Here is a 26049-nt window from a genome sequence, read left to right as displayed (position 1 = left end):
ACCCTGGAGAAATAGAGAGCAACTATTCTATTCAAGTCAGAAGCTGCATGACATGACAGTTATCTAACTGCAATGCTGTGTAAATCTAAGGCTCTCTCTAGACAGACAAAAGACCATGAGTCAAGAAAGACCTGCTGTTCTTGCATCTTACCATTGGAATAGAAAGACAAGTCACCAAGGACCTCTTCTTGCCTTGCTACATCCATTACAAAGTCTTGAAAAGAAGTTTCAGCTGCTGGCCTGAAGCTTCTCAGAGATTCGGTAGCTTTTTGAATCCTGGAAGCACAAGGTTGAGAGAAGAGGGGAATTTATATATATCCATTTCTTAAAAGAAAAATATTAGTTTCTCTTTTAAAAGAAGTCTTATTTTCATGCAATCACTGAAGTCTCCCAGGATTATGTCTGGCATTGTTAAATACCTTCTGTACATCAATGTAAAGATAATGAACAGATTACAGTTTAGATGGCAGAACATCTGAACTATTTGGGCCATTATGTTCAAACAACAAAATAGGCATGAAGTGCTAATGGAGAGCAACTATTAAGATCAAAGAGTTCAAAGCCAGAACAGAACAGTTAAATTAACTTTGAAATTCCTGATACAATCTCTGAGCAAAGACATGTATCTGGAATCTGAATGGACTACCCTTATACTGCAGTTCTGCTAAACAAGGCTAGATGTTATAGGAGAGAATGCCTTTTCTTAGCATGCTCTGGAATATAGCAATTTCTATCAAGCCCCACCTGGACCACCTATCAACCTCTGCAAATTTAAGATATTGCATTGAGAACTTAGCTGTCAGATATCGAAAGAATAGGCTTCAACAGATAAGCTGCACCTAAACTGGAAGATATTTCAAATACCTGACATGGAGCTGTCTTGCTGTTTGGACAAAACAAGACTGATCAGTTTCTTTGAGCACTTCTTGAGCATATCCTACAAGGCCGTTATTTTCTAGGAGACCCTGATATTCCTCTATTTGGGTTTGTAGTTTCTCCAGCCTTAAATTCTTAGATGCTTCAATTGCCCTGAGAGCTACTGATCGCTTCTCTTGTAGAACATCAAACAGTTTGTCAAAATTTTGAGATGCTTCTTCTTTAGCTCTCTCACCATTGCACTAGAAGGGAACAAAATATATTTGAGAGAGATTCTGCAGTACCGTGGCTTGAGTAGAACAACTTATTTAAGGTTTTTCAAAACATCATGGCACTCTGGCCATGTATTTGGCAGACAAGACTAATATTTTCAACATTTAACAGCACAGCTAAGCTCATATGAGCAATACCGTACCCAAGCTGGAAAGCACTTATTATTTCAACACAGCAAATTAAGAAAATCAGAGAATAAAATATTTCTCTGATCGCTTCTTGAAATATTCAGACATTTCTTTGTCTGAACAACTCCCATAAAAGTACTATTAAAGCAAGTCAACCCCTGAAGTCTTCACACCCAAGAGCCAGATGCATTTCCAGCTTCCTTTATCATCTTAATCAGGAATCAAATCTCTCTTTCCACGTATGCCCTTGGAACAGCAGGCCCATCTCAGACTATGATGGATAAGGAACTACAAAGCACAGGTTTGGCCTGCATCAAGATATGGACAGGGCTAGGAGCTCCCGACATTTCTACAGGGAGTCTTTTAGCTTGCATGCGAGCGTACTCCCCTGCTCTGGGTGTTCCACAGGGAGTTTCTGTGCTTAGCTCCAACTTTATTGCAACAGCATCTCAAATGAAACAGAGGGAGTAAATTGCACGGTGCCATTAAACCCCGAGTCTTAACTCTAATCAGCTTCTCTTTGAAATAAAGCTTATCTGATACTCCAACTTATTACATTTGCAGTAGCACCCAGAACTTCCCTTTTGGACAGACTGTGTATGGTGTTGCCTAAATCTCCCTCACCATCAGGGAGGGCCATAATGCCCTACAGTAGGCTAGAGTGATTAAATATTAACACAAACTACAGAAATTGGCTAACTGAAAAAAAAAAAGAAAAAAATCAAAGGGCTCTACTAAGGGCTTTACAGTGCCAATCCCTGTTTTGTGCCTTCAAGGACCATTCCCAAGGAATTAGCAAGTCATGTGTCTTACCTCTGTTTCCTTAATCAGGAGGCCCAGCTGCGAGATTTGACTTTTTACCTGGCTCTCCTTACTGATGAGGTATTCTATATCTTTTGAAAGCTTCTCCTGTTAAAATACAATAGCAAGTTGCAGGACACGGATATTCATCTCCACCTGGCGCATGTAAGCAGCCTGGCTAGCACTCAGTTTGCCCGGCTACGAGGCTGAAAACCAGTTCTGGTTCTGAAAACCCAGCACTGTGGAGACCTGGAGTGGAGAAACCGACGACGAGCGCGACCAGCAAATGGGCCAACACTTTGGACAGGGAGAGGAGCAGAGGCTTCTAACACCAACATGCAACAGCCCGGGTTGGCCCACCCTTCCCCAACCACAAGAGCAAATGCCCTCTCTTAGAACAAATAAAATGAGGCTTGTAGGCATTTCTGTAACATAGCAAAATGCCTCCTCAGTTACTAATCACTCTTTGCGGTAAGATTTTGTTTGGAATGGTGACTTTCTGAGCATCTCTGCGCTTCCCTGATTGCAAAAGGGTCAGCAACTGTACAGTAGCTTTGCAAACACAAGTCAGAAGGCCAAGTAGCACAAGGTAAGCAGATTTTTTTTTTTTTGGGTGGTGGTGGGGAAATGTGGAAGTAGCAGGCAGCAATCATTCTCTAATAACAAAGCAATGCTTGCAAGTCTTCCCTATTATACTATACTTAGGAAATTAACAGATACATAACATGCAAGGTCCCCCAAATTACTTCAGATCCAAATTTATCTGGAGTGTTCTTAAGGTGTCAGTTCATTCAAGTCACAAAACCAGACTGAAAAACTGCTTACACCTTTTGCCTTGGTCAATACTGCTGGCTGCAGTACAGCTGTCTAAAATAAAGTGGAAGCACTCTTAAGGAGCTACGGTTCAAACGGTTCAAAATTCACAGAATACAGAGTTTGGTTTCTCAAACACACACTCAGTCACATTGGCACACACATTAATAGGTGGTGCACAAGAGCACACCTCAAGACTAGCACAATGTGCTATCCTGGCTTTCTGCCAGAGAGTTTGCCCTTTCAGTACACTTCCTTAAGGCCAGGTCAAACCCCATTTTACTTTTACCTTAAGAGTTTTGTAGGCAGTGCTCATAGTTGTTACTCTGTGGTTTGCATGAGATCCACCTAGTTTACAAAGATGACAAACGGGCCTTCTGCAGATTTCACAGTACATGTTTACTCTCTCCATTTCATGTTCTGGACACATCAAAATCTGAAAAGACAGCAGAGAGAACGCAGGTGTACTTCCAAATCCTGAGGTGCTCAACAGCCATTAAAACAAACAACCCCACAGCAGTATCCAGTTCCCTCACTACTTTGTACAGTCATTTTATCCACCATCATTTAATGCATGTCCACACAAGTGATATCCAAGGGAGGAACCCACAGTGTGAGTGAGATTTCCATTGGGTACCTCTGCCAAACCAACCTCACGGCTGCCTCCTGCAAGGGCTACGAACCATCTCCTAATGCCAGTGCTGGCATAACCCTGTGATGTTACAAAGCTAAACTGCCAGGCTCAAAGCAGCCGCTTAGCCCCTTGCTCTTGGAGCAACAGATAAAAGGCTGCCTTTAATGCCAGTTACTAATTGTTTCTTTATATTTCTGACTCTACAATTAGAAGTTGTTCACAGTGAGTGCCTTTGCAGCATCAGATTAAATGTTTTAAAAAAAAATCTGATGTACACTAAAAATCACCTGGAAAAATCGAATAAGCTGGAATAATTTCTTAAGAGATAACATTCAGTTTGACTATAAGCTCACACAACAGATAAACACATCAAAAAGGGAAACACATCTGCCCCATTCCAGAATCCTGGAAAAGCTGCCATAAAGGCAGCATTTGTGTCCATCTATTCTGCACCATCACAGAAGAAAAGGTCCTCAGCTGTAGGCCAAGGTGAACAGCATGCAGCGCTGTGAAGAATATAGGTCCAAACAGTCAACCCATTAAAAAAAAAAAAAAAAAAAAAAAAGGAAGGTGAAGAGCACAAAACAGTAAATTTGCCAGCAGTATAAATACTGAAACACTAAGGTAAAATGCAGGTCTTCCCTGAAACCAGCTCTCAGCCCCCAAAACATTCCCTCAGGCTTTGATGAGCAGAGCAAAGAGATCAGTCTCACAGCAACTTGGTACACGTGGCTGTCATCAGGCAGAATGTGATAAGATATTCTGCTGTCATTACCTACTGGCTTATGGAAAGGAAGCTTTCCTGAAAGACAGCCATGCAAACTGGCATCTGTGAAACCCTGTAGTCATGCTGTTAGCCCACGGAAGTAATTTTCCCGCAGCACTGTCTAGCCACGCTAAGGGAAACCATCTATTTTTGCTCGCCTTCATGCGAAGAGGTGTTGCCAAGTGCTGGGGACAGAAGAGGTCAGCAGATTACCTTGCCCAGGCCTCTGGAGGGCAGGAACAACCCGTCCAGTGTGCGCCTCTCCCATCCGCAACACACATGTTACAAAGTGCTCTCCAGTCTGGTTTTAAATTAATTGAAATCATGACTGGGAACATTGTGTAGGAGACTAACAAATACTCCAGGCATTCAGTTCAGGCCTCAACAGGGCAGTGTAATGGAATACGCAATTCTTTCCCCTTGTGCTAAACTGAAACAGTCCTCAAAAAGATCTTTATAACAGCACAATAAAGCGGTGAAGTGTGTGGAACCTTTTATAAGAAGTCATATACTTATAGTTGATGTATCTATACTATGGTTTTGTTGTTGCTGCTGTTCTTTAAACAACACCTCTACCTTCACATATGATTTTAGAAAGCCAGAGTTCCCATTAGCACGTGGTATATGAAGGTCAGGAAGATCAAAACTCTGTTTTGGCCTATAACAAACCCAAACTCCCTGAACACCAAAGCTACACCCCTCACACTATATCCCTTCTACAGTAACACACCTAAGCAATGTGCTAGAAGAAGTTTCAGAAGATGGCCTCATTACTGGAGGTGCTTTTAATAGGGTTTGCTGTGTCCCCTTGCTCCAGCTGCCTGGGCCCGAGGGCTAGTGCCAGGCCTTGCTGTCCCTAACAAGTTCACAGAAATCAGCCCCTGTCACAGGCCACACGGCATGCTGCACAGGTAGGCACATTAAGAGAATCTTTTGCTATAGATGGAGCTGTGACAATTGTCCCTTCAACTCAGTAGGGCACAGCCATGTTCTGCTTCAGCTTAGCAGCAGAAACGAAGGTTTGCAATCACTCTGTTTTGCAAAAGTTTGTAATCACTCAGATACAGCAGAAGTCTGAAAAGTGGAAAACTAGCCATTGGGTTTTCCTCTTCTGCCTCATTATTTCTTAGCTAAGAAATAATGGGGTGTAGTGACAGTGCAGACATGAACTCCACCTCCTGCTACTGTCCAGCGCATGGTGGGAAGAAAGAGGGAAGAATAAAACAACCAACCAACCCACCCTATTTTAGATTGAGTTCAGGGAAAAAAAAAATCCAAAGGGAACCTGCAAAGCTGAGAAGGAAAAGGACCTTTTTTTTTTTTTTGGTTAAGTTTACCACATGCAGATATGTCCTGCTTGACCTGACCACTGGAGGAAATGACTGCAATTCTGGTTGTTCAAGATCATCAGCTGTTACAAAAGGACAATAAATCACAAATAACACAGTCCATTCTTCAAAGTAAAAATATCCTTTAGTCTAGGGTCCTCTTCAAATATGGCTTCTGTGTACTTTCCAGTAACAACCACCTAATCATCAACAAGAACACTGCTTTATGATTCACTCAAACAGCAGCAGAAGTCAATAAAGCAACAATGATCCTAAAAGACAACCACTGCAGCACAAATGTGTCTGCAAGCTCTATGCAAACCTGTACTAAATGTATTAAGATACACACTTACCTTGGGTCTGAAGTTGGTGGTTGGTCCCACATACTCATGCTGGGCTTTTACAGTTCCCCAGGGGTGGTACACTTTGAAACATTCATTGCAATAGCTTGCACTGCAGTCCATGCAGCTCTTGGTGGACTCTTGAGCCGGAGGTTTGCAGAAATCGCACATAATGGCTGTGGCTGCCCTGGCTGCCTGCCTGTATCTTTCCACAATGGTTTCCAAAGTAAGGTTTCGAAATAAGCCACTGATGCCACGTTCTCCCAGATCAATATCATGTCGACAGCCAGGACAAGGAAACATAGTTGTTCTAGAAGTCAGGGAATTGCGTTTTCTGCCTGCATAGACAGCAAATACTGGTTTAGTAGGAGTATAAACCAAAGAGTTTTAGGTATTTTAGGAACACTGCACTTTATGAACCAATCCCAAATTACTTTAGCACATCATCCAAACCAATACAATACTAATACATATGCATTCTGCCAAGCCAAAGAGAACAGATTTGCCATTACAGATTTGCCACTGTAATGTTTGAGTACAGATACATTACAAACGACTCTAAAGCTTAATTCAGTGTTAAGATGAATTTAACTGTTCCCATACTATCATCTGCTTCCTGCAGTTTTATTTCTTGCAACACCACTACGTCAACATCACTACCCTTTTTTCTTAAAAGCAGCTCCTGCATTGCCAGATGTTTGTCAATATAATTCCTTTTTTCTACAGAATGTCTCACCATCTCTGCACAAGTGTGGAAGACAACTGCCTGAACTCATGGCAAGTCACTTGGCACTATTCTGGGTGCCTACATGGAGAACAAACTTTTCTTTCATAAGTCTAAAACACTTCTGTGGCAACTACACAGCATGTAAAGCTTCAGAAGGCATTACCTTAGGAGAATGTCCTGGAGATCCTGATCTAGTTTTGGATGCATTCAAGTTGCAGCCTTTTTTAAACACTAACCATGTATTTTCCAGAAATCAGTTAGTATTAGGCTGCCCAGATATAGTCCCAGCTTTCTAACACGTTCAAGGGAAGAACGACTACTCTCAGAGGGAGAAAAAATAGTTATTTCCACATGGATATAGACAATTTTGAGCTTCCAGAAGTTTGCTTTGGCTGAGGTAAACTTAATTTTTTTCCCCAAAAGGAGACATAAAAACAACCAGCAAAGAACCAAATCAAGCTAAATCAGTTAGACAAAATTTATTGTGGCTGACTCGGCCTTTCCCCCATCAATGGCCTTGATAGAAAAGGATTGCTAACTACACTAGCACAGAAATCAAAGGGAAACTGAACACTGAGACAAGTATATTTGAGAGATTCCCTTACTCCGAGTAAGGGAACCACAGATCTGCATGATTAAACAGAGTTAAGCCTATCACTTTTTGTTTTAGAGACTGATTGCAGAGAGGTAACACTCCCACCAAAGAGCTACATGAAACTTTCTCCTCCTCGCCAGAATAAAGCCATCCAAGGCTCAAGCAACCCTGCAGACTTAAAGAGCCCTTGTGACATGTTCTGAAATGGCTCTGCAGACCCCAAAGCTCCTCGCAGCTCCACACCCTCAAAGCTGCGGAGCAGGGAGCACAACCTGCCTCACTCATTAACTCATGAAGAGGAACAACGAAGAGGAGCCACTCAAGCAGTTCTGAAGAGGGCTACACCAGCACTCACACATACAAAGAAACTAAAAACCACCCTCCAACTGGAGCACTATTTTAACATCCCTTTGAGGAGAGCGCAGGCTGCCTCAACTGATCAGTCTGTAAATGGAGGTGTGATTAGTGTGTGTGTGTGCAGCCAAAGGCTTACAGTGCCGAAATCGGTTCTTTACGAGGATGGGAAATTGGTTCATCTGTATTCAGTCAGCTCCCCTCAAAAGGAAATGAAACATCAACATTTCTGAAGTCCTTTCACTGCTAGCCAAGGAGACACTTGGTTTATGTTGTTCTTCTATGATTGCTACAACAGCAGTTTCAAGCCTCCCTTCCTATCATGCACTTCTCAGCCTCTTTAAAAACACTCCCATAAGGAACTGATTCCTTTACGAATCTGTGAAACATGCCCCGCAATAGTTGTGCACTATGGTCAGCTAAAAAGCCAGGACCAGAGCAGGAATAAGTGCGCTTATAAGAGCTGAGGGTCTCAAGCTCAGCTGAGGAACCTGCACCTTTCTGCAGGTTCCGAGCAGTACAACGAGGTCACATTTAGAGGACACAGTGCTAATAACCCAAACCAACAGTATATTTACAACTCTCTTGTGAAGGGAAGCAGAGATTTTTTATGTTTTTTTAGTACTTACTTGAAGTGAATTAAGAACCCAAACTGTACATCCTGTAATACCTGTAACTTGGCATATACAGCAACACACACATGCAATGCACAGAAACGGCAGTAAAATACATTATATATATATTATTTAAAATGTATGCTCCAAGCTAGCACTCGGCACAGAATGGAAAGAGACCTTCTGCACAGGCTTCTACAACGACCTGAGCAGAAGGATGATTTTGCATGCAGTATCATGCAGTCAACAGCTACCAAAAGGGGACAAGGAATACTTACATTTCTAAGACTAGAAGAATAATGATACAGTGTTGTATGTACAAGACTGCCAACAAGCAGTTCACTACAGCAGAAAGCAAGCAATGACAAAGCAAGGTAACAAGGAAAAATATGGTGCAGTGGTCAAGTTTAAAATACAGTCTGAAATTCTTATCCAGTAGCATGCTTTTGAAGCCTGGCCCAAGAGGCTCCAATGTGGAATTGGTTTAACTCAAAGATGAGTTTAGTTGCAATCCAATTGAGGCCTTTCATTCTGCCAGTCATGGAACAAAACAAGACTGTAGTGATGAGCCATGCTCTACACATACTGGTGACACCATGCTTACAGAAAGCAATCCAACACCCAGAAAGTAACTCCTGCGTGTCTTAAGATGTCTCATCCCTTTCCACTAAAGCTTAGGCATTTGTTTGTTTGTTTTGCTTTTCTGTTTCAAAACGTATAAGCCTGTAAATGTACTTCCTTAGCTCCTTTCAGCATACTCTGCCACTTTAATACTTAAAGCATGGAGACATTCTCTTTTTTGCCTAGTGAGAATGTTAAAATATTAACGTGCAGTAAGAATTAGTCTGCTTATTATTTATATGATTTATAAACTTATATTTTGAAAAGCAGTCTGTTGAAATATGTTACTTTGAGCATGGTCTTTTCTTTGTCTGACTTTCAGTTTGCTGAAACTGAATTCCGCACATAAAAAAAAAACAACCAATCAAAAAGACCTCTCAAATAGCAAAAAAAAAAAAAAAAAAGGGATTCTACAGGCATATTAGGTGCGCAGTTCAGAGAAAACTTTGATCCTCCCAGAATCTCTTTTACACCTTGCCAATCCAGTTTCCAACAAGTATTTATTCTGTGGAGCACTAGGGGTTATCACAAAAAAGCTCAGATCAGAAACAGTGAATACCTTGACTGGAGAACAGCTGGGGAGCTGATTATTGCTGATGCAGTAAAAATAGTTATATTTTTACTTTTGTTTAAAAAATGAAATATATCACAATATGTTTTCCTACTCAGACTCTAAATTCACAAATATTACAATATGCAAAGGTAACCTGGAGCACCCTTAGGTCGGACACATCTTATAAATACACCTTTTAAGCATCCTCTTCCCACACGGAAATACTAACACTTGAATTGTGAAAAAGTCACCCAACCTACAGCTGTGAGTTTGCAAAGGGATAAGACATCTTAAAGATAAAACCGTGTTTTCCAAGTATAGTGTCACCAGCATTCAGTGATTATGGAGAACATGAATGTTAATTCTGTGAGAGTTTAAACAAACAAAAAAAAAGTTTTTAAAAGTCAACTGGATTCTGATGCATAAAAAAGAAAAAAAAATGTATACTGCCATCCTCAAACTCAGTTAATGCTTGTAAACAGATCTGTAGGTAGGAAGAAAGAAAAAAAATGGAGACAAATTCATAGTTTAAAAAGTAATTTTCCAATACTTCAAAAATCTTCCCTACTTCAGGGGTGCTTTCTGTGACCAGAGCAGATAAATTCAGCTTTTCCAGTATTTAAGTGTCCTACACTATCTCTGTTTGCTTATGACACTTCTACTCTCCAGCTGAAGCAATCTGACTTCCTATTAGCTGCTTTGTCCTTCACGAAAAGTGTAGTGATGTGGAGTGTAGAATTCGGATTTGTGGTTAGTTCAATTCATTCCTTTTTTGAAGGATACAGAATTTTAAAGGCTGCTCAAGTGTCTGCCAATATTAGGCCAACAAGAGGATTTGTTTTTCCCATTTTTGACAGAACAGCACACCTAAAAAGAAACATTTATGCTAACATCTCAGAACAAGCCCCAAACAGGGGCAGAGACACTCAGACCAGTATCTTTGCTCATGTTCAGAGAACTGCATCTATTCAAAACAAAGAGACATCATCTATCCTGCAACCTGACGTGTCAGTCAGCTTGATAAGCATGAGAAAAAGTGACAGCTTTCCATACTGAGTTTTCCCTCACACCTGTATGTGCCATCCTGAACTGTGAGATGCAGAACTACCTGGTCCAATCAGCAAGGTGTAAATTTCAGTCCTTTCCTTTTTACTTAGATGCAATTAAAGGGGCTCTGATCCATTGAAGAACTGATATTGCTTTCCATTTAGAAGTGATACTGTTGACCATGACCTCTTGGTGTTATAAACATCAACAGAATAATTGTATTTCACTATTGGTAAGACAGCAGTTTTACTGAAAATTGATCAGTTAACTTTTTTTTTTGCTTTTTGCTTTAAATTGGAAAAGACAGCTGATGTGTTTGCACCTGTAAAGTATGTTTAGTCACACATATACACATGAAAAAAATCCAACTCTTATCTTAATTCCAGTCCAGTTGACCTTTAAGTCAATTGCAGAACAGAATGAAAAGCTTGCCTAATAGAAGTCTTCTGCACCTTTGCTCACTGCAAAAGCCACTTTGTAGACTTGATGGACTTGACCACTGACAAGAAAACTAAATGCTAACCAACAATATTTAACTTGAGATCTAAACACTATACTATCTAGAGCCATACAAGAAGTGAAGCATTTCTACCTCTCCACCCAAAAGACCTCCTCTGTGAGGCTGCGAACAATGAACAGAAAGCTGTTTTTAGAAATTGAAAAAATGAGATATACCATTGGTTTACAATGGCTCAGATGAAGACCATCAATTGTTTTCTTTCCTGTGACTGTTAAACTATTATAAGGCTGAAAGGAAAGGTCGATTATTTTCCTAACACATAACAACTGTAGCATTAAAGTAGAAAGAAGGAAAAAGAAAGGACAGGTGGATGGAAAAAATATATATAAATACATATACATGTTTTTTTCAAACTTACTCCATTTCTCATCATCCATCAATGCTGCACAAGTGTCAACATAACCACATCACATGTTCTTTTCTAAATACACTAACATCACAGAAAATCAATCAGCAACATGATACACACTTTATGTACAACATAAATTGATTTCTTAATCAAAAAAAATACCATTTTACATATAAAACTACATGCTTTAAACCAAAACCCTAAATTTAACAAGAACACTAAATTTCAACTGGAAAATTAACAGTTCTACCAGTTCCAGCTTTTCTATACCACAATAAACTTTACTTGAAAACGAAAGCTGTGTGTGCACGCTAATCCAAAATATGGATGAGTGCTTTTTTGTTTCTCAAGGCCAAAATAAGCCAAAATAGCTGGTATCCTTAGTAAATCATAAGGATTCCGTAAGAAAGAAAAGTAAATAATTAAATGAGAAAGGTATCGTGTATTTTCAAGTATGAAAATAACGTACAGCAACATGCCTTATACAAACCTGCCAAAAACTACTATTTTTGATGCACAACTTTGGATATTGTTTATATTTTATTACAAATCCCACTCAGGATATATAAGTTCATAAATTAAATAAATAAAGTCTTCTTGCATAGGAAGTAAGCAAGAACATAGTCCCTTGGGATGCGACACAAGAATCGTGCAAATGTCAGCTGCAATTTCATTGAATACTGATGGTATCAAATTTTTGAGAGCAATCTCCCACCCTACAAATGTCTTTAACACTGCAAGCAAAGACAGCACAACCTGTACATCTAACTTTCATTCTTTAAAGGTGCCATTTCCATATGCTTTCCATTTTGCGAATCTGAATCACTTGAGATGTTAATTTTTCCCATGATGTGGATTTGCACAATGCTCCTTAGGGAGAAAGCCTAATGTTTCCACATCTCTACACCCTGCTGCTGCCCATCAAAGAGGTACCAAGGCCACTAACAAAGCCTTCATCTCCCTCTACCAACAGGTAAAGTGAGATAACACGTACTACTTCCTATCAGTTGCTAGGATGGCTGTTAGGATTTTAAAATTACAGCCCCTGCAATAACTTGAGTGCACAAATCACAGCGGGGAGGAGTCCTTATTGTTACAATGAAGCAGTAACATCAAGGCTTGTGAAAAGGGTATGCAACAAGTCTGGTAGAGCTGCAAGTTGAGCTCTTCCAATCTTAATTCTCAAATCTCCCAAGCTACCCACTCCTGACACAGGAGACATTAGTGTTTGGTTTCTCATAGTAATTAAATATCAGTCTCTCAACACAGCCTCTTCCTCATTCAGTACACAGGCTCTGTGACAGCGAGCAGAGAGCACGCAGTGTAAGATCTGTATTTGCAGTGGCTGGTGGAAAGCTAGCAGGAAGACAGGTTTTGACAGGACAGAAGGGATTATCTCCTTGCTTAAGCTGCTGAATGCAGCATGGGGAGGTTGCTCCCTGTGCATTGCCTGTCTGATACTTCCACGTTTCATAGGCACAGCTCTCACAGGGAGGTTGCCCACTGTGTATTCATTACTTCCCAGGCACTCACGCTGGAAGTCTGATATCCAATTTGCAAAAACATAAAGTGGAAAGCTGCAACTGAAACCAGTGAGAGCTTTAAGCAAAACACATGAAGGAATATAAGCACATAATGCTTATGGGATTAAAAAGAAAAAAGGTACATGGACTTCTCTTCAGTAGAAGTCAGTTACCATGAGGCTCTCTACACTTGAAGTTTGTGGGAAACTGGAACTAGCTTAACAAAAACTGAGCAATAAATAGCAACTGTGGACTGTTCATCCCACAGCTGGCCACTGGGCTGAGGATTCCCTCATATCATGTAAGCATCAGCCAAATTAAGGCAAAGACAACATTTACTTTTCCATCTTACTTTAAAAAAAATATCAGTACTAAGGACATGTTAAAGGAAATATTTCAGCTTGGAAAACTGGGAAAGGGAGGATGATCATAGGGGAGGAAGGCATAACTACAGAATTCAGGCAGGCAAGATCTGAGAGAACAACTTAACAGTACCAAGACAAATAATAAAGTTGTTGAAATTGAAATATTGATGCTCAGTGGTCACTAGAACATAGGAATAAAATAAAACAATGGCTACAAATATTTATATGATACCACAAAGACTAATTTATTTCTACATGAAATAGAGTGCATTGTCCTTCCAATAAAAATATTCCCATTGTTCCTAGTGCAAAATGAACAACACTCGCACTGTTCCCAAAGTTGTCCATTTGACTGCTGATGCCAGGAGTACCAGGATGACGCTTCAACAGTACAGATACCATTCACTTCAGATCAGCATAACACAGATAAAATTAGAAAGACACGAAAATGAAAATCTCTGACACATACCTGCTCTACTAATCCTATCGATTCTGTCCATGCTTGGAGAATGCATTCGAATTCGAGGGCTGCTCTGATTAGAGGATTCGGAGCCTGCATCGGTGAAAGAGTCTTCGAGGGTGAAGAGAATTTCTTTCACACATTTGTGACAAATACTGTGCTGACAAGGAAGGATCAGCGGATGGGTAAATAATTCCTTGCATGCTGGGCAAATGAGTTCTCTCTCAATATTCTTTATGGTAACCTTCATGGCAGAATGGGGAGAGAAAGCAAGTGTAAGTGTGGAAAATACAAGCCATGAGGACTTACTGCATTACTGTACACATACCAGCTGTTGAAGACCAGCTCTGCAGAACGTTTTTTCTTTCTTTTCTTTTCTTTTCTTTTTTTTTTTTCTGCACAGCATTAGCTTTTTGGAGGCACAGCTCTGATTAACACTGCACACAGCCCTAAACCACCGTTCCTGAAAGCACTGGGCAATACGCATTCCCACTGAAACTGTGCAAACTCAGTTCATCCTCAGGTCATGCCTGCATTGCAGGGGCGGAATGAGGAGGGGAGTAGTCCTAACCCAGGGTAAAAAGAAACCTCTGTGGCGAGAGCAACCATAGTTATTACAGAACAGGAATCCATAGGTTTAGCGCAGTTTTTAGAACAAGCAAATGAACAACTGCCTCACACACAGCAGCCAGACCGGCAAAACGTGGCTTTTTCCCGAACTGTGAATCACATTTAGGCACTGAGACTGCCTTGCCTGCATTAGGACAGCGGAGCTGGCCGGGAACCCTCCTCCCCCTTTTCTGCACACAAAGAGCAGCCCTGCCGGCATGTGCAGGGCACCGGGGCAGCCTGCACGTGCCGGCGGCCGCCAGGCGCCGCGGGGGAGCCCGGCGGCCGCGCTCGGGCAGCCGCAGCCCCCGGGAAGCGCCGTTTCGAGCAGCGCGGACGGGACACAAATCACCCCCTCCGCAGCGAGGGGCACACGCGGACACCGGAGCCGGCCGCGGCCGCAGGCGCTGCGGGCACCAGGGCGCCTCCCCGGCGCGGCAGCACCGCGCGGCCGCGGCCCCGCCAAGCCCGCCCGGCCCCCGGCCGCCCCCCGCCCGCACTCACAGAGGGCTCCAGCCGGTCGCCCTCCATCCTGTCCGCGGTGGCGGCGCGGGGCGCGGAGCGGGCCGGCGCGCAGGGCGTCTCGCTGGCGGCGCTGCCCCGCGGCGGCCGCTCGCCCGGTGCCGCCCGCGCCGGGTGGGGCCGCCCGCGGCGCCCAGCGCACAATGGCGGGCGGGCGGCCGCGGCACCGCGAGCGGCAGCGCCCCGCGCCGCCAGGGGGCAGCGCCGCCGCCCGCCGCCGCGCCGGAGCTGTCCAGCGGCGCGGGCGGCCCGCCCACGACGGGCCCGCCCCCGCCTCCCGCGGCTCCTGCGGCTCCAACGGCTCCAACGGCTCCAACGGCTGCCGCGGCCGCGTGTATGGGCGCTCCGTGGCGCCGCGCGGGGAGCAGCGACGGGCGCGGCAGCCCTCGTGAATGCAGAAATTAGTACTTCTCTCACACACGCAAGGGACGCGACACCCACGGGGACGCGGCTGCGCTAAGCTGCGGACCCCGGCGTGGGGTGTGGAGCACACAAAGCACCGCGCATGCCAGAGGGCGAAACACAGCGCCCGACGCTCTCCTTTCCAACCAGACACCCCCACAGGACGAGGAAAAGAGTATTCAGGATTTTCCTTGTTGCCAGTTCACCCAGCAACAGGCATCCATTGACACGTACGGCTGATGGATCAAAACGCCCATGCTCTCCTCTTCAAAACACCCAGCTTCGCCCCACTGCTGCCTGCTGTGGCCCAGGCTGGTCCTCTGGACCCTCATCCTCAGAGCCGCTGCTTCCCTGCCCGCTGCCCCCTTGGCTCCCCGGCCAGGGCTGCTTCATGTCTGCAGCGCCCCAGGACTACACAGGACGCTCCCAGTGCTGCAGGAATAACCCAAAACTCTCCCAGGAGCTTAAGTTCCTAGTCCTTACTCATCCTTGAGGAAATAGTTTCTGTTCTACCATTCAAAATCCCTTCATTCATCACCACTGTTCGTAATGTCACACGTGTATCTATCCCTATAGGGAATAATGTCATTCAGGACATGGGAAAGCAAGCTGGGCAATGGTATTTCAGGGGTAGAAATGCCCCAGGTGAGCCCTAGCGGCTTCTGTGGCAGCCAGACAGGCTGAAAATTGAAAATCTTTGTGAGTGTTTGTGTCTGTACCTCCCGTCTTCTCGGCGCAGAAACAGTGCTGTCTGTCTGCAGCAGGGAGAAAAATCACGCTAGTTAGGAAATCCAAGGTTAAGACATACAGCATCCTTATATTACACAATGGAAGGTTCAGTTAATTAACACAAATGGAGTAGGGATTACGTGAATGCTGAAGTGCTGTCAGTTCAACAAACCTTACATTTGACCTACATTTTTTTTGTATAGCCTATTTCAAAGAATAACACTGGCATCATAAGCTCCTTCCCTCCCCCCACCCTTGAAAATTATAGTTCATATGAGTCAGTAAGACAAACATATATGAAAACTCTAATTTGGTTTTGGTCATTATTTGCATTTGGGCTTCTGTAACCTGGCCATGAAATTTAAATGGAAAATTACACTTGGAAATTAGGAAGACAGAGAGGTTGATTTTGCATGTCCAGCACAGCAAAGAAAAATTAGAAGAATCTGTAAGATCACATTTAAGGATACCTTCTTACCTCAGAAACCACCCTCATAAAAATATATACTAGGCTTGAAATTTTTCTGATTATGACACTAATAATGCTCTAGTGATGTAGACTTTATATATTCAAAATGAATCCCGGCACTTGACCAAGTTCGTATACTATTCTGCAGCAATAAAAGCAAGCAAGGGAGGAAGAACAGGTTGATAAGGACTTGCTTAGTTGCCAGCCTTCCAGCTAAACATTGAGTAACCATTTGGACACTTGTGGATAATTACATTATCAATTAACCTCCTTTGCTATCCCTATATTTCCTGATTTTGGGGGCATGTTTTAGAGGCTGTTGTTCTTCATAAGCACACTATGCACCACTGGTCCTGGGTGTGATTGATCTGGAGCAACATAAGCTGCCCACTGCGGACAGGACCAAAGCCTTTGAAGCAGCGTGACAAGCTTCATCTCAGGCAGCACAGCAAGGGACACCATGTTTCCATCCCGACGGAGCTGCACTTGCCAGCCAGGGCCCACACTGGCAGCACCTGGAGCACTCATGTCCTTCCATCCTCCAGCAATCTGCGGTGGCATCACAGTGACAACCACCGTCCCAGCCAGGGCTTGCAAGTGGGTGCTTCTTCAATCCCTTAATAGATCATTAAGGTATTAGCTTGTTTGTTTGCTCCGGCTTCTGGTGCTTTAGAGCCGGATTTTAATTACCATCTACTCCACCAGTTTAAGAGGTGACATTGATGAAAAGGTCTTTGAAGGCCTCCAAAGGGCACAGCCCCCTCTTCCGCACTCATACCTTTTGGCTAGTCTTCTGGTCCAGCACCCACCTAGGCTCACTGCCCGTGCAGCGCCAAACTCTGCATTAACTGTAAGGTGTTGAGAGGAAGAACAGTGATGAAGCACTGATAGCTGATACAATTAAGCGCAACCCACCAGCAGAAGAGAGTCCTGTTGGTAGCCTCTGCAGAAGGGGCTAGTACGCACAGCCTGGCCTCGCGGTCAGACCAACCCAGCTGTTTTGTTCTTAGCTGCATAGGTGCATCTGTCAGGAAGCTGTTCCATAGGCTTCCTGTTACATATACAAATACCTGGAAAGTGTCAGGAAAATTCACCTCCTCCTGCATAATTTGCTCTTGTTCCTCAGCAGGTGGGACTTACTGAGGAGGGAACAGAAGGAGTGCTTTGCATTCCCATGGTTAGCAGCATAGGTGAGAAAATAAGGGATGGTTTTATTATCTTTATTCCCCCCTCTAGCTGGGATAAAATGTACTTGCTAACTTAATCAGCAAAAAACAGCAGTTTCCCAAGTGTTAATTTGCACTATCAGTATGATTTGAAGAAGGACAGGTGCAGTTTTTGGCGAGCAGCAGAAAGCCTGAGCTGTTCTGTGTTACTTGTGCTTGGGATTCTGCAGCATAGAAGAGCTCGGGGCGTTCTGGCAACCCCTCTCCTGTCTCCGGTAGTTGCGCCCAAGGCCATGTTTGAATCCAGGACAGATTCATTCAAGACAGTTTTATTTGCACTGGTTTCCTGGCCAACACGTGAGCGTGCGCCGGTTCCCTGCCGGCGCTGCGCTTCCCCGCTGAAGTGCTCACTGGCTCGCACTAGGCTTGCATCAGAGCAGGGACAGTATGTTCACAGCATAAAGACACGTGGCGTTTGGAGTGTGAAATTTGTCCACAGCTAATGTGGCAGTACAGGCGCAAGCTACTAGAGAGACACTTTCCTCCCTGAGCAGTAAGCATTTTCAGCCAGGATGGAAGCAGCAGAGTTGCAGCCTACAGCTGCTCTATGTATAGTCAATGGTGCAGTTTGTTTCTCTACTTAAGAGTTTAAATGTTGAACCTTGAGGGTCCTGATTTTTCCTAGGTTTCTTTCCATCGCATAGGTTGCTATAGACATTTAGCTCAACAATCAGGCTGGTACTCATGATGCCTAAGAGAAATGTGCTGCTTTTGCCTTAGGAGCACAGACTCACCTTCATCTTCTTGATAGTTACCCTACAGCTGCGTCACTCTGAACAGACAGCAAGGGCCTTGGATATTTCAAAGTACAGAGGAAATGATGGTGACTTGAGGTTTTGGGGTCGTAAAATAAAAAGAAAACAAAACTTATACTCTACATCTATAAGCAAATATTACTGTTGAAATGAAACGAAAGTTATTTTTAAAAGCATATTAAATGTGACAGCTTTACATTAAAAAAAACACAAATATACAGTAAGTTCAGCCACAGAGTTTCTGACACCACATGAAATATGTCATGAAACACATGAGTAATACACACATATGCCACATAGTGTATCGCTCTTGTGTTCCCACCACCTTCACATGTCACTGCAACTATGTTTCTACCTCTTGCTGTTGTAGACTCTTTAGAAAAGTCATCACTGAAATGATGAGGGCATGTCCATGCTGTGTGTTTCTAAGCACCTTTGTCACACACATACAGTAACTCAGTAATGAAACTAAGTAACTAAGATTAAAAGTGGAAAAAATAGGCAAGGTGGATTTAAATTCCTCTTAGCTATGAGATTTCAAACTCAAACTCCTCTGTAACATCTACTTAACCTGTTAAACAAAATCAAACGCCTACTTACCTTTATGTGCTTCTTTAAACCAAACCTTTTAATCCAAGCCACCTTTTTGCACAAGTTTCCACATAACACAGAATCTTACACACTTTTGGATATTTTGTAAACAGACTTCTGATAAAAAAAAAGAAATAGTCTCCCCAAAGGAACCAAACACCCAAATGTCCTTCTACATGTAAGCAAGAAACAGCTTTATGCTTTGGAAGTCAAAGAGTCGAGGAATAGAACTTCTCATCGAGTGAGTCAGGGAGCTCAGAAAAACTCACCAACTCTGCAGCCACTTGTAAACTTTCACTGTATTTCCTCTTTTCAGTTCCACATGTGACTTGTTTTTTACAGCACTATGTAGCTTTATCCCTTATCCTTCTCTGAAGAAATGAAAAAAAAAGCCATTACAAGTGAATTGTACATCAGTTATGACATAAAAACAGACAGAAGACAGGGAAAGAAAACTGGTGTTCAGTTATCTGTAGGGTCTGGGTGAAGAGCTTGCAAAATTTCCTATGCTCTTAACAATTATTTTGAAAAGCTGGCATGTTCTTATATGGGGTTTGGGAGTTGTTCTTTAGAAACATTCATTTCTCAATATGCATTTCCTGAAGCACTGCTTTCAAATCTGTTCTTCACGAATCACACGCTCTCAGCTTCTGCAAACCATGCTGAGAAGAAATGGATGATAAAATGAGGTGAGGAGATAACAGAAGACACTAGGGATTTTATTAAAAAATCGGAGTATGCTTAGACCCTCATTTCAACAAAATCAACAGCTGGTGCACACAGTATCAGTGATGCCAGCCTGTCTCTGAAATTTACATTGTTTCATATTGATTTATAGATTTTATTACTTTTACAGAAGAATACCTCAAGACGTTTCTACTACTCGGAGACATATTGGTATCAATTACACTATAAAAATAAGTATTTATTCGTAGCAGCTAAAACTTCATTAAAGTTCTTATTATAAAGGAAGTCAATGCATTTCCTGAAGAAAACATAAATCCATAAAAATAGATATAATTTTTAGTGGAGGAGAGAATAATTGTGGCTGTATTTGTGTGCTAACTATTGCAAAAGGAAATGGACAGTGAAGAAGAGGGAAGGGAGCCCCAAACCATTTCTAGAACGTTATATGATTTTGAGGCAGTTGAATGCCTTTCCTTGCTAAGAACAGAAGTGAGACTTGAAAGCCCTGAAAGAAGGTCATATGATCTCTTTCGGTCTCAGTGCCTCCACTATAAAATGTAGCCAGCAGTTAATCTGTCTCACAAGGATATTTTGGAGTGCTCAAATGCTACTGTGACGATTGTGACAGGTGCCTTGCAAGCCTAGGATGTCTCAAAGACTATTGTATTGAGCCAGAACAGATGCTGTGAGCATATGGATTACACAAGGACTATCATAGTGGGGCTGTTATATGCATCTTTGTGTTACGCAGAATCACAGAAAGGCTGAGGCTGGAGGGGACCCCAGAGAGCACCTAGTCCAACTCCCTGCTAAAGCAGGGACACCTGGAGCACAGGACACAGGGTGGCATCCAGGTGGGTTTTGAAGATCTCCAGAGAAGGAGACTCCACAACCTTTCTGGGCAGCCTGTTCCAGGGCTCTGTCAACCTCACAGTAAAGAAGTTCTTCCTCACATGGAAGTGGAACTGCCTGTGTTTCAGCTTGTACCCATTACCCCTGGTTCTGTCACTGGCCGCCACGGAGAGGAATTTAGCCCCATCCTCTCTACATTCTCCCCTCATGTATTTGTACATGTTCATAAGATCCCCTGTCAGTCTTCTCTTCTCCAGGCTAAGCAGTCCCAGCTCACTTAGTCTTTCCTCATAAGATAGCTGCCCCAATCCCTTAATCACCTTTGTTACTCTCCACTGGACCCTCTCTAGAAGTTCCATGTCCCTCTTGTCCTGGGGAACGCAGAACTGCACCCCATACTCCAGGTGCAGCCTCAGCAGAGCTGAGCAGGGGGGCAGGATCCCCTCCCTCCACCTGCTGGCAACGCTCCTCCTCATGCAGGCCAGGATCCCACTGGCCTGCTTGGCCACGAGGACACACTGCTGCCTCATGGTTAACTTGTCAACCAGGACTCCCAAATCCCTCTCCACGGAGCTGCTTTCCAGCAGGTCAACCCCTAATCTGTCCTGGTGCCTGGGGTTATTCCTGTCCAGGTGCAGGACCCTGCACTTGTCCTTGCTGAACCTCATGAGGTTCCTCTCTACCCAAACTCTCCAGCCTGTCCAGGTCTCTCTGAATGGCAGCACAGCCCTCGGGAGTGTCAGCCACTCCTCCCAGTTTGGTGTCATCTGCAAACTTGCTGAGGGTGCACTCTGTGCCCTCGTCCAAGTCATTGATGAACAAGTTGAAGAGCACTGGGTCCAGTATTGATGGGGGTCCCACCACTGGGACACCACTGGGACACCACTGGCCACAGGCCTCCAACTAGACTCGGCCCCTTTTATTACCACTCTCTGGGCTCTGCCATCCAGGCAGGTCTCAGTCTACCTCACTGTCCACTCATCCAGTCCACACTTTCTGAGCTTCTTCATGAAGGAAGACAGTGTTGAAAGCCTTGCTGAAGTCAAGGTAGACAACAGCCATGGCTCTCCCATCGTCCATCCAGCCAGTCACCTCATTGTGGAAGGCTGTCAGGTTTGTCAAACACAACTTTTCCTTGCTGAATCCATGCTGACGACTCCTGATCACCTTCTTTTCCTCCACATGCCTAGAGATGGTCTCCAGGATGAGCTGCTCTGCCACCTTTCCAGGGATGGAGGTGAGGCTGACCAGCCTGTAGTTTCCCGGCTCCTCCCCCTTACCCTTTTTGAAGACTGGAGTGACACTGGTTTCCTCCAGCCCTCAGGCACCTCCCCTGCCCTCCATGACCTCTCGAAGATGATGGTGGGTGCCTGAGCAATGACCCCTGCCAGTTCCCTCAGCACTCTTGAATGCATCCCATCCAGGCCCGTAGATTTATGGGTGTCCAGTTTGCCTAAATAATCCCTAACCCAATCCTACTTGACCAGCGGAAAGTCCTCCTCTCTCCTGGCTATTTCTCTTTTCTTTGAGCTCTGGAGTTCATGGGAACTGGTCTTAGCAGTAAAGACAGAAGCAAAGAAGGCATTTAGTACCTCTGTCTTCCCTGCAACCTCCGTCACCAAGGCACCCTCCCCATTCAGCAGCGGACTAACATTTTCCCTAGTCTTCCTCTTGCTGCTGATATATCCGTAGAAGCCCTTCCTGTTGTCCCTGACATCTCTTGCTAATTCCAAATGGGCCTCGGCCTTCCTCCTTGCATCCCTGCGTTCTCTGACAATATTCCTATGTACTTCCCATGCGGTTTGGCCCTTCTTCCACATTATGTATGCTCTCCATTTTCCTTTATGTTTTCCTAGGAACTCCTTGCCCATCCATGCACATCTCTTGCCCTGCTTGCTCAACTTCTTTCTGGTAGGAATGCACCAATCCTGAGCTTGGAGAAACTGGTGCTTGAATATGGGCCAACTCTCCTGGACCCCCTTTCCTTCTAGGACCCTGTCCCACAGGTTTCCTCCAAGGAGCTCCCTGAAGAGGTCAAAGTTACTTCTCCTGAAGTCCCAGGTTGCAACCCTACTTCTTGCCCAGCTTCCTCCTCACAGGATCATGAATTCAATCATCTCATGTTCACTGCAGCCAAGACTGCCCCCAACCTTCACATTTCCCACTAGACCATGTTTGTTTGTTAGGATCAGGTCTAGCAGCGCCCCTTCCCTTGTTGGCTCATCAACCACCTCCATCAGGAAGTTATCTGCAATGTTCTGCAGGAACCTCCTGGACTGTCTGTACCTAGCTGTGTGGTCATCCCAGCAGACAGCTGGGTGGTTGAAGTCTCCGCTAAGGACCAGGGCCTGGGATCGCGAGGCTTCTTGCAGCTGCCCATAGAAGGCCTTATCCACTTCCTCTCCCTGGTCAGGAGGCCTGTAGTAAACTCCCACAACCATGTGGCCCCTGTTGGCCTGCCCTTTAATCCTCACTCAGAGGCTTGGGACTCGCGTTTTGTCTTCCCCTACACTGCTCTCTGTACATTCCAGTTGCTCTCTCACGTAATGAACAATTCTCACCTCGCCTTCCTGGCCTATCCTTTCAGAAAACCCTAAAGCCATCCCATGGCCACAGTCCAGTCATGAGAGCTGTCCCACCATGTCTCAGTAATTGCGATGAGATCGCAGCCCTGCAGTCACACATGCATCTCCCTTGCTTATTCCCCATGCTGCATGCATTTACATAGAAACATTTTAGTATTCCAGGTACAACACATAAGTTGTGAGTGTAGAACCGAATTACAGGAGAATAATATCACACTGGAGTATTAAAGAGAGCAAGTCTGTGAAGCCACATGCCCTTGGGAAAGTGATATAGAGAGATTTGCTCTGATTTGAGAGGCTTGACACAGAAAGCAAGCTGTGTGGGAAAACAGCATGACCCCTCTCCATAAAAGTGCTTAAAAGCTGATAAATCAGCTCTATTGTACCTGCTAGGAGCCTACATAGCAGACAGGTGAGTGTGCAAAGTACTGCTATTACATTCTGCTCTCCAGTAGGAGTTCATTGTTCTGTGACAGGCATTTACTAGCCTATGGATTCAGAGGATGTTATTGCTCTCAGGCTTTGTTGAAACAGCTTTATTGATCTTAATACTATTGATGAGAGAATGGGAAAGGAAAAATGAGGCTAATGAGACCTCTAAGCAGTAATACCATGCCCCTAAGTGAATACGGTTCACAAGCAGGACAGTCCTTTTGCTGGCATGGCTTATGTCACTTGAGAAAGAAGTGTGATTATCCCATCAGAATTACTCTTTTGCTGGTCCGAGCTGCTCCTGGGCACTGCCAGTAGGATGGGGTAGTTTTGGCTGTGTAGACTAGGGCTCCAGTACTGCCTCTGGGAAAGCAAAGCTGCAGGTGGTGATCTGAACTCAAAGCTTCTGGAAAACATCAATAAATTACAAACAAGCTGCAACCTAAAACCCCACTGTGCAGAGAAAGAAATGCAAAAGGGAAAGCGGAGAGTGAGAGGTCTCAAGAGCTGACCCTTGAAGAGTCTCAAACAGAGTGGCAACCTCTGCAGAACAGTGTGCTAACAGCACCATGCACCTATGGCTCCTCTTTTCTTCAGGTTCATCAAGTCTCAAGATGAGACTTGGCAACTATGATGCTATGTGTATAGGGAACAGCACTGTTTGTAATAAATATGCACATTTCACTCGAAAGTGCGAACTCAGTTGTCTACTGAAGCATATGCTCTTGCAGGGGGAAGTCTAATTTGAGTACCAGCACAGACTGTTTAACTGTGAGAGACAGCACAGAAGCATCATCCCCCTTCAAGGGGAAATCACAGGCAAGAGGGGATCTTTGCCTGAAGCTCTTATGACAGCACGTTTGTGCAAAGTTGACAGCACGTTTGTGCAAAGGCTGTGACAGAAACAAGACTCTGCCACCCACACTGTCCTTTAGAGCTGAAGGCGCAGCTCTTCCCCACAAGAAGAGGCAGAAAGTGACCCAGGAAAGCTGCCTCTCGCCCTGCCCCACATGCTCCTTCAGACTGTGCAGGAGAGGGAGTGGGAAGTGATGGGGGTGAACTGCACCGCCGTTTGAAAGCCGTCTCTGGAAATGACCTGGAATGGATCTGCCTTCAGGACAAAAAGAGTGTCTTCCCAATAAGCCCTTCATACACTGCACTTATTTTTAAATTCAAAAATTCCATGCTTTTTTTTTTTTTTTTTTAAATCCATCACAGCAAAGTCTTTGGTGGGTAGAGAAATGCTCCATTTTCTGATAGGTATCAGCAGCCCTCAATAGCTGAGAGGTCAGACTTTTCCCTGGTTTTAACCAACACATGTAGTACTGTTTGCCCTGAAATATGTGCACAATCGGCAGCCGCACCAGCTACAGATGTCAGGAAAAGCACCAAGTGACACGCTGGCACGGATGCACTACACAGGCACACGGCACCTACCAACCAGCAGAAAGACAAACTGCCATTTACAGCACAGAGAGCAAAAAAATGCCAGTGAGCAACATGCCACATTTGTTTGGGGCTTCCCTCTTTTCTCGGGAAGAGGGGGGTCTTGCTTCGCTTGCTCATCTGTCAGCCTCGGGAGCGCGCCTCACAAACACTGCCTGAGCCTCCAAGACACGTGAACCGCGCAGACCCGCTGCCTGAACGAGGGGGGATTTCACCGAGCCGAGAGCGGCCGGCGCCGTCCCCCGCCGCTCCCCCGCCTCGGAGGGCTGCTCGCCTGGCGGGCACCGCTGCTCCCGGCGGCCGTTGGCACCTAACGGCCGTTCCCGCCGCGCGCACCTGCGGCCGTTAGCGCGCGCGACGGTGGCTGCAGCGGCACCCGCAGCCTCTCCCTGCCCCGCGCACCTTAGCTCGCTCCAGCAGGTCCACGATGTAGCTGAAACGGCTCGTGTCGGCAGCTGCGGACATGGCGGGGCGGAGCCGCCGGCCCTGTGGCCACAGATGCCTGAGGCAGCGGCGGAAGGAGTCCATGCGTGGCGGGAGCGGCTAATGGGGCTGCCCCTGGCGCGGTCAGCCTGCCGCACCAGCTGCACCGTCCGGAATGGCGGCAGTGGCACGTGCGCTACGTAAATACAGCCTCAGCCCTCGTCGTGTCCTGCGGGTCGGATCGTCATGAGCTGGTTGCATTTAAATGCTAGCGCAAGAAGTGCCTTTGAAACCCCACTGGGGCTCGTGCTGAGCTGGGTCTGCTGAAAGGAGGGGGGCAGGCAGGCCCCTTTCCAAAGAGAGGGGCTTGAAAGACATGGCTCAAAATGGGGTGCACACATAATGCGTCTGTCCAAAGGCACCGTGTTTTTCCCCAATTCCAAGCTCTTGTTTAGGTGAAAGGGCATGTAAGCACATCCATAAAACGTAACATCTAGTGATACAATATATATAACTGTGAGGGTGAGCTGCATGGCTGTTTGCGCTTGGCTAGCAGCATACTTTTGGGATAACTCAAACAGGAGGAAAACGTTTATTATTTATTTTGATGTATTCCAGAACCCAATACTGCCA

General features: G+C 44.8%; 1 protein-coding gene across 2 annotated transcripts in view; it reads right to left on the bottom strand.

The window, feature by feature from the left end:
* TRIM36 (tripartite motif containing 36) overlaps positions 1-25439 on the bottom strand; it is a 31134-nt gene extending 5695 nt beyond the window's left edge. The window contains exons 1-7 of one of the 2 annotated variants that reach the window (XM_088524581.1): positions 25396-25439; positions 13698-13932; positions 5973-6298; positions 3181-3327; positions 2091-2186; positions 865-1118; positions 152-276 (exon numbers count right to left, since the gene is read on the bottom strand). In XM_088524581.1, coding sequence (XP_088380707.1) covers positions 152-276; positions 865-1118; positions 2091-2186; positions 3181-3327; positions 5973-6298; positions 13698-13743 — 994 coding nt within the window. In that variant the 5' untranslated portion in view covers positions 13744-13932; positions 25396-25439. The remainder of the gene's footprint in view (positions 1-151; positions 277-864; positions 1119-2090; positions 2187-3180; positions 3328-5972; positions 6299-13697; positions 13933-25395) is intronic. The other variant, XM_088524579.1, reaches the window with a different exon arrangement.
* Positions 25440-26049: the final 610 nt, after the last annotated feature.

This window comes from Tinamus guttatus, unplaced genomic scaffold (genome assembly GCF_059628265.1).
Source record: "Tinamus guttatus ecotype Peru unplaced genomic scaffold, ASM5962826v1 Tinamus_guttatus_pri_ptg000022l, whole genome shotgun sequence".
NCBI classification, from domain to species: Eukaryota; Metazoa; Chordata; class Aves; order Tinamiformes; family Tinamidae; genus Tinamus; species Tinamus guttatus.
This window is presented reverse-complemented; position numbering and strand designations above follow the sequence as displayed.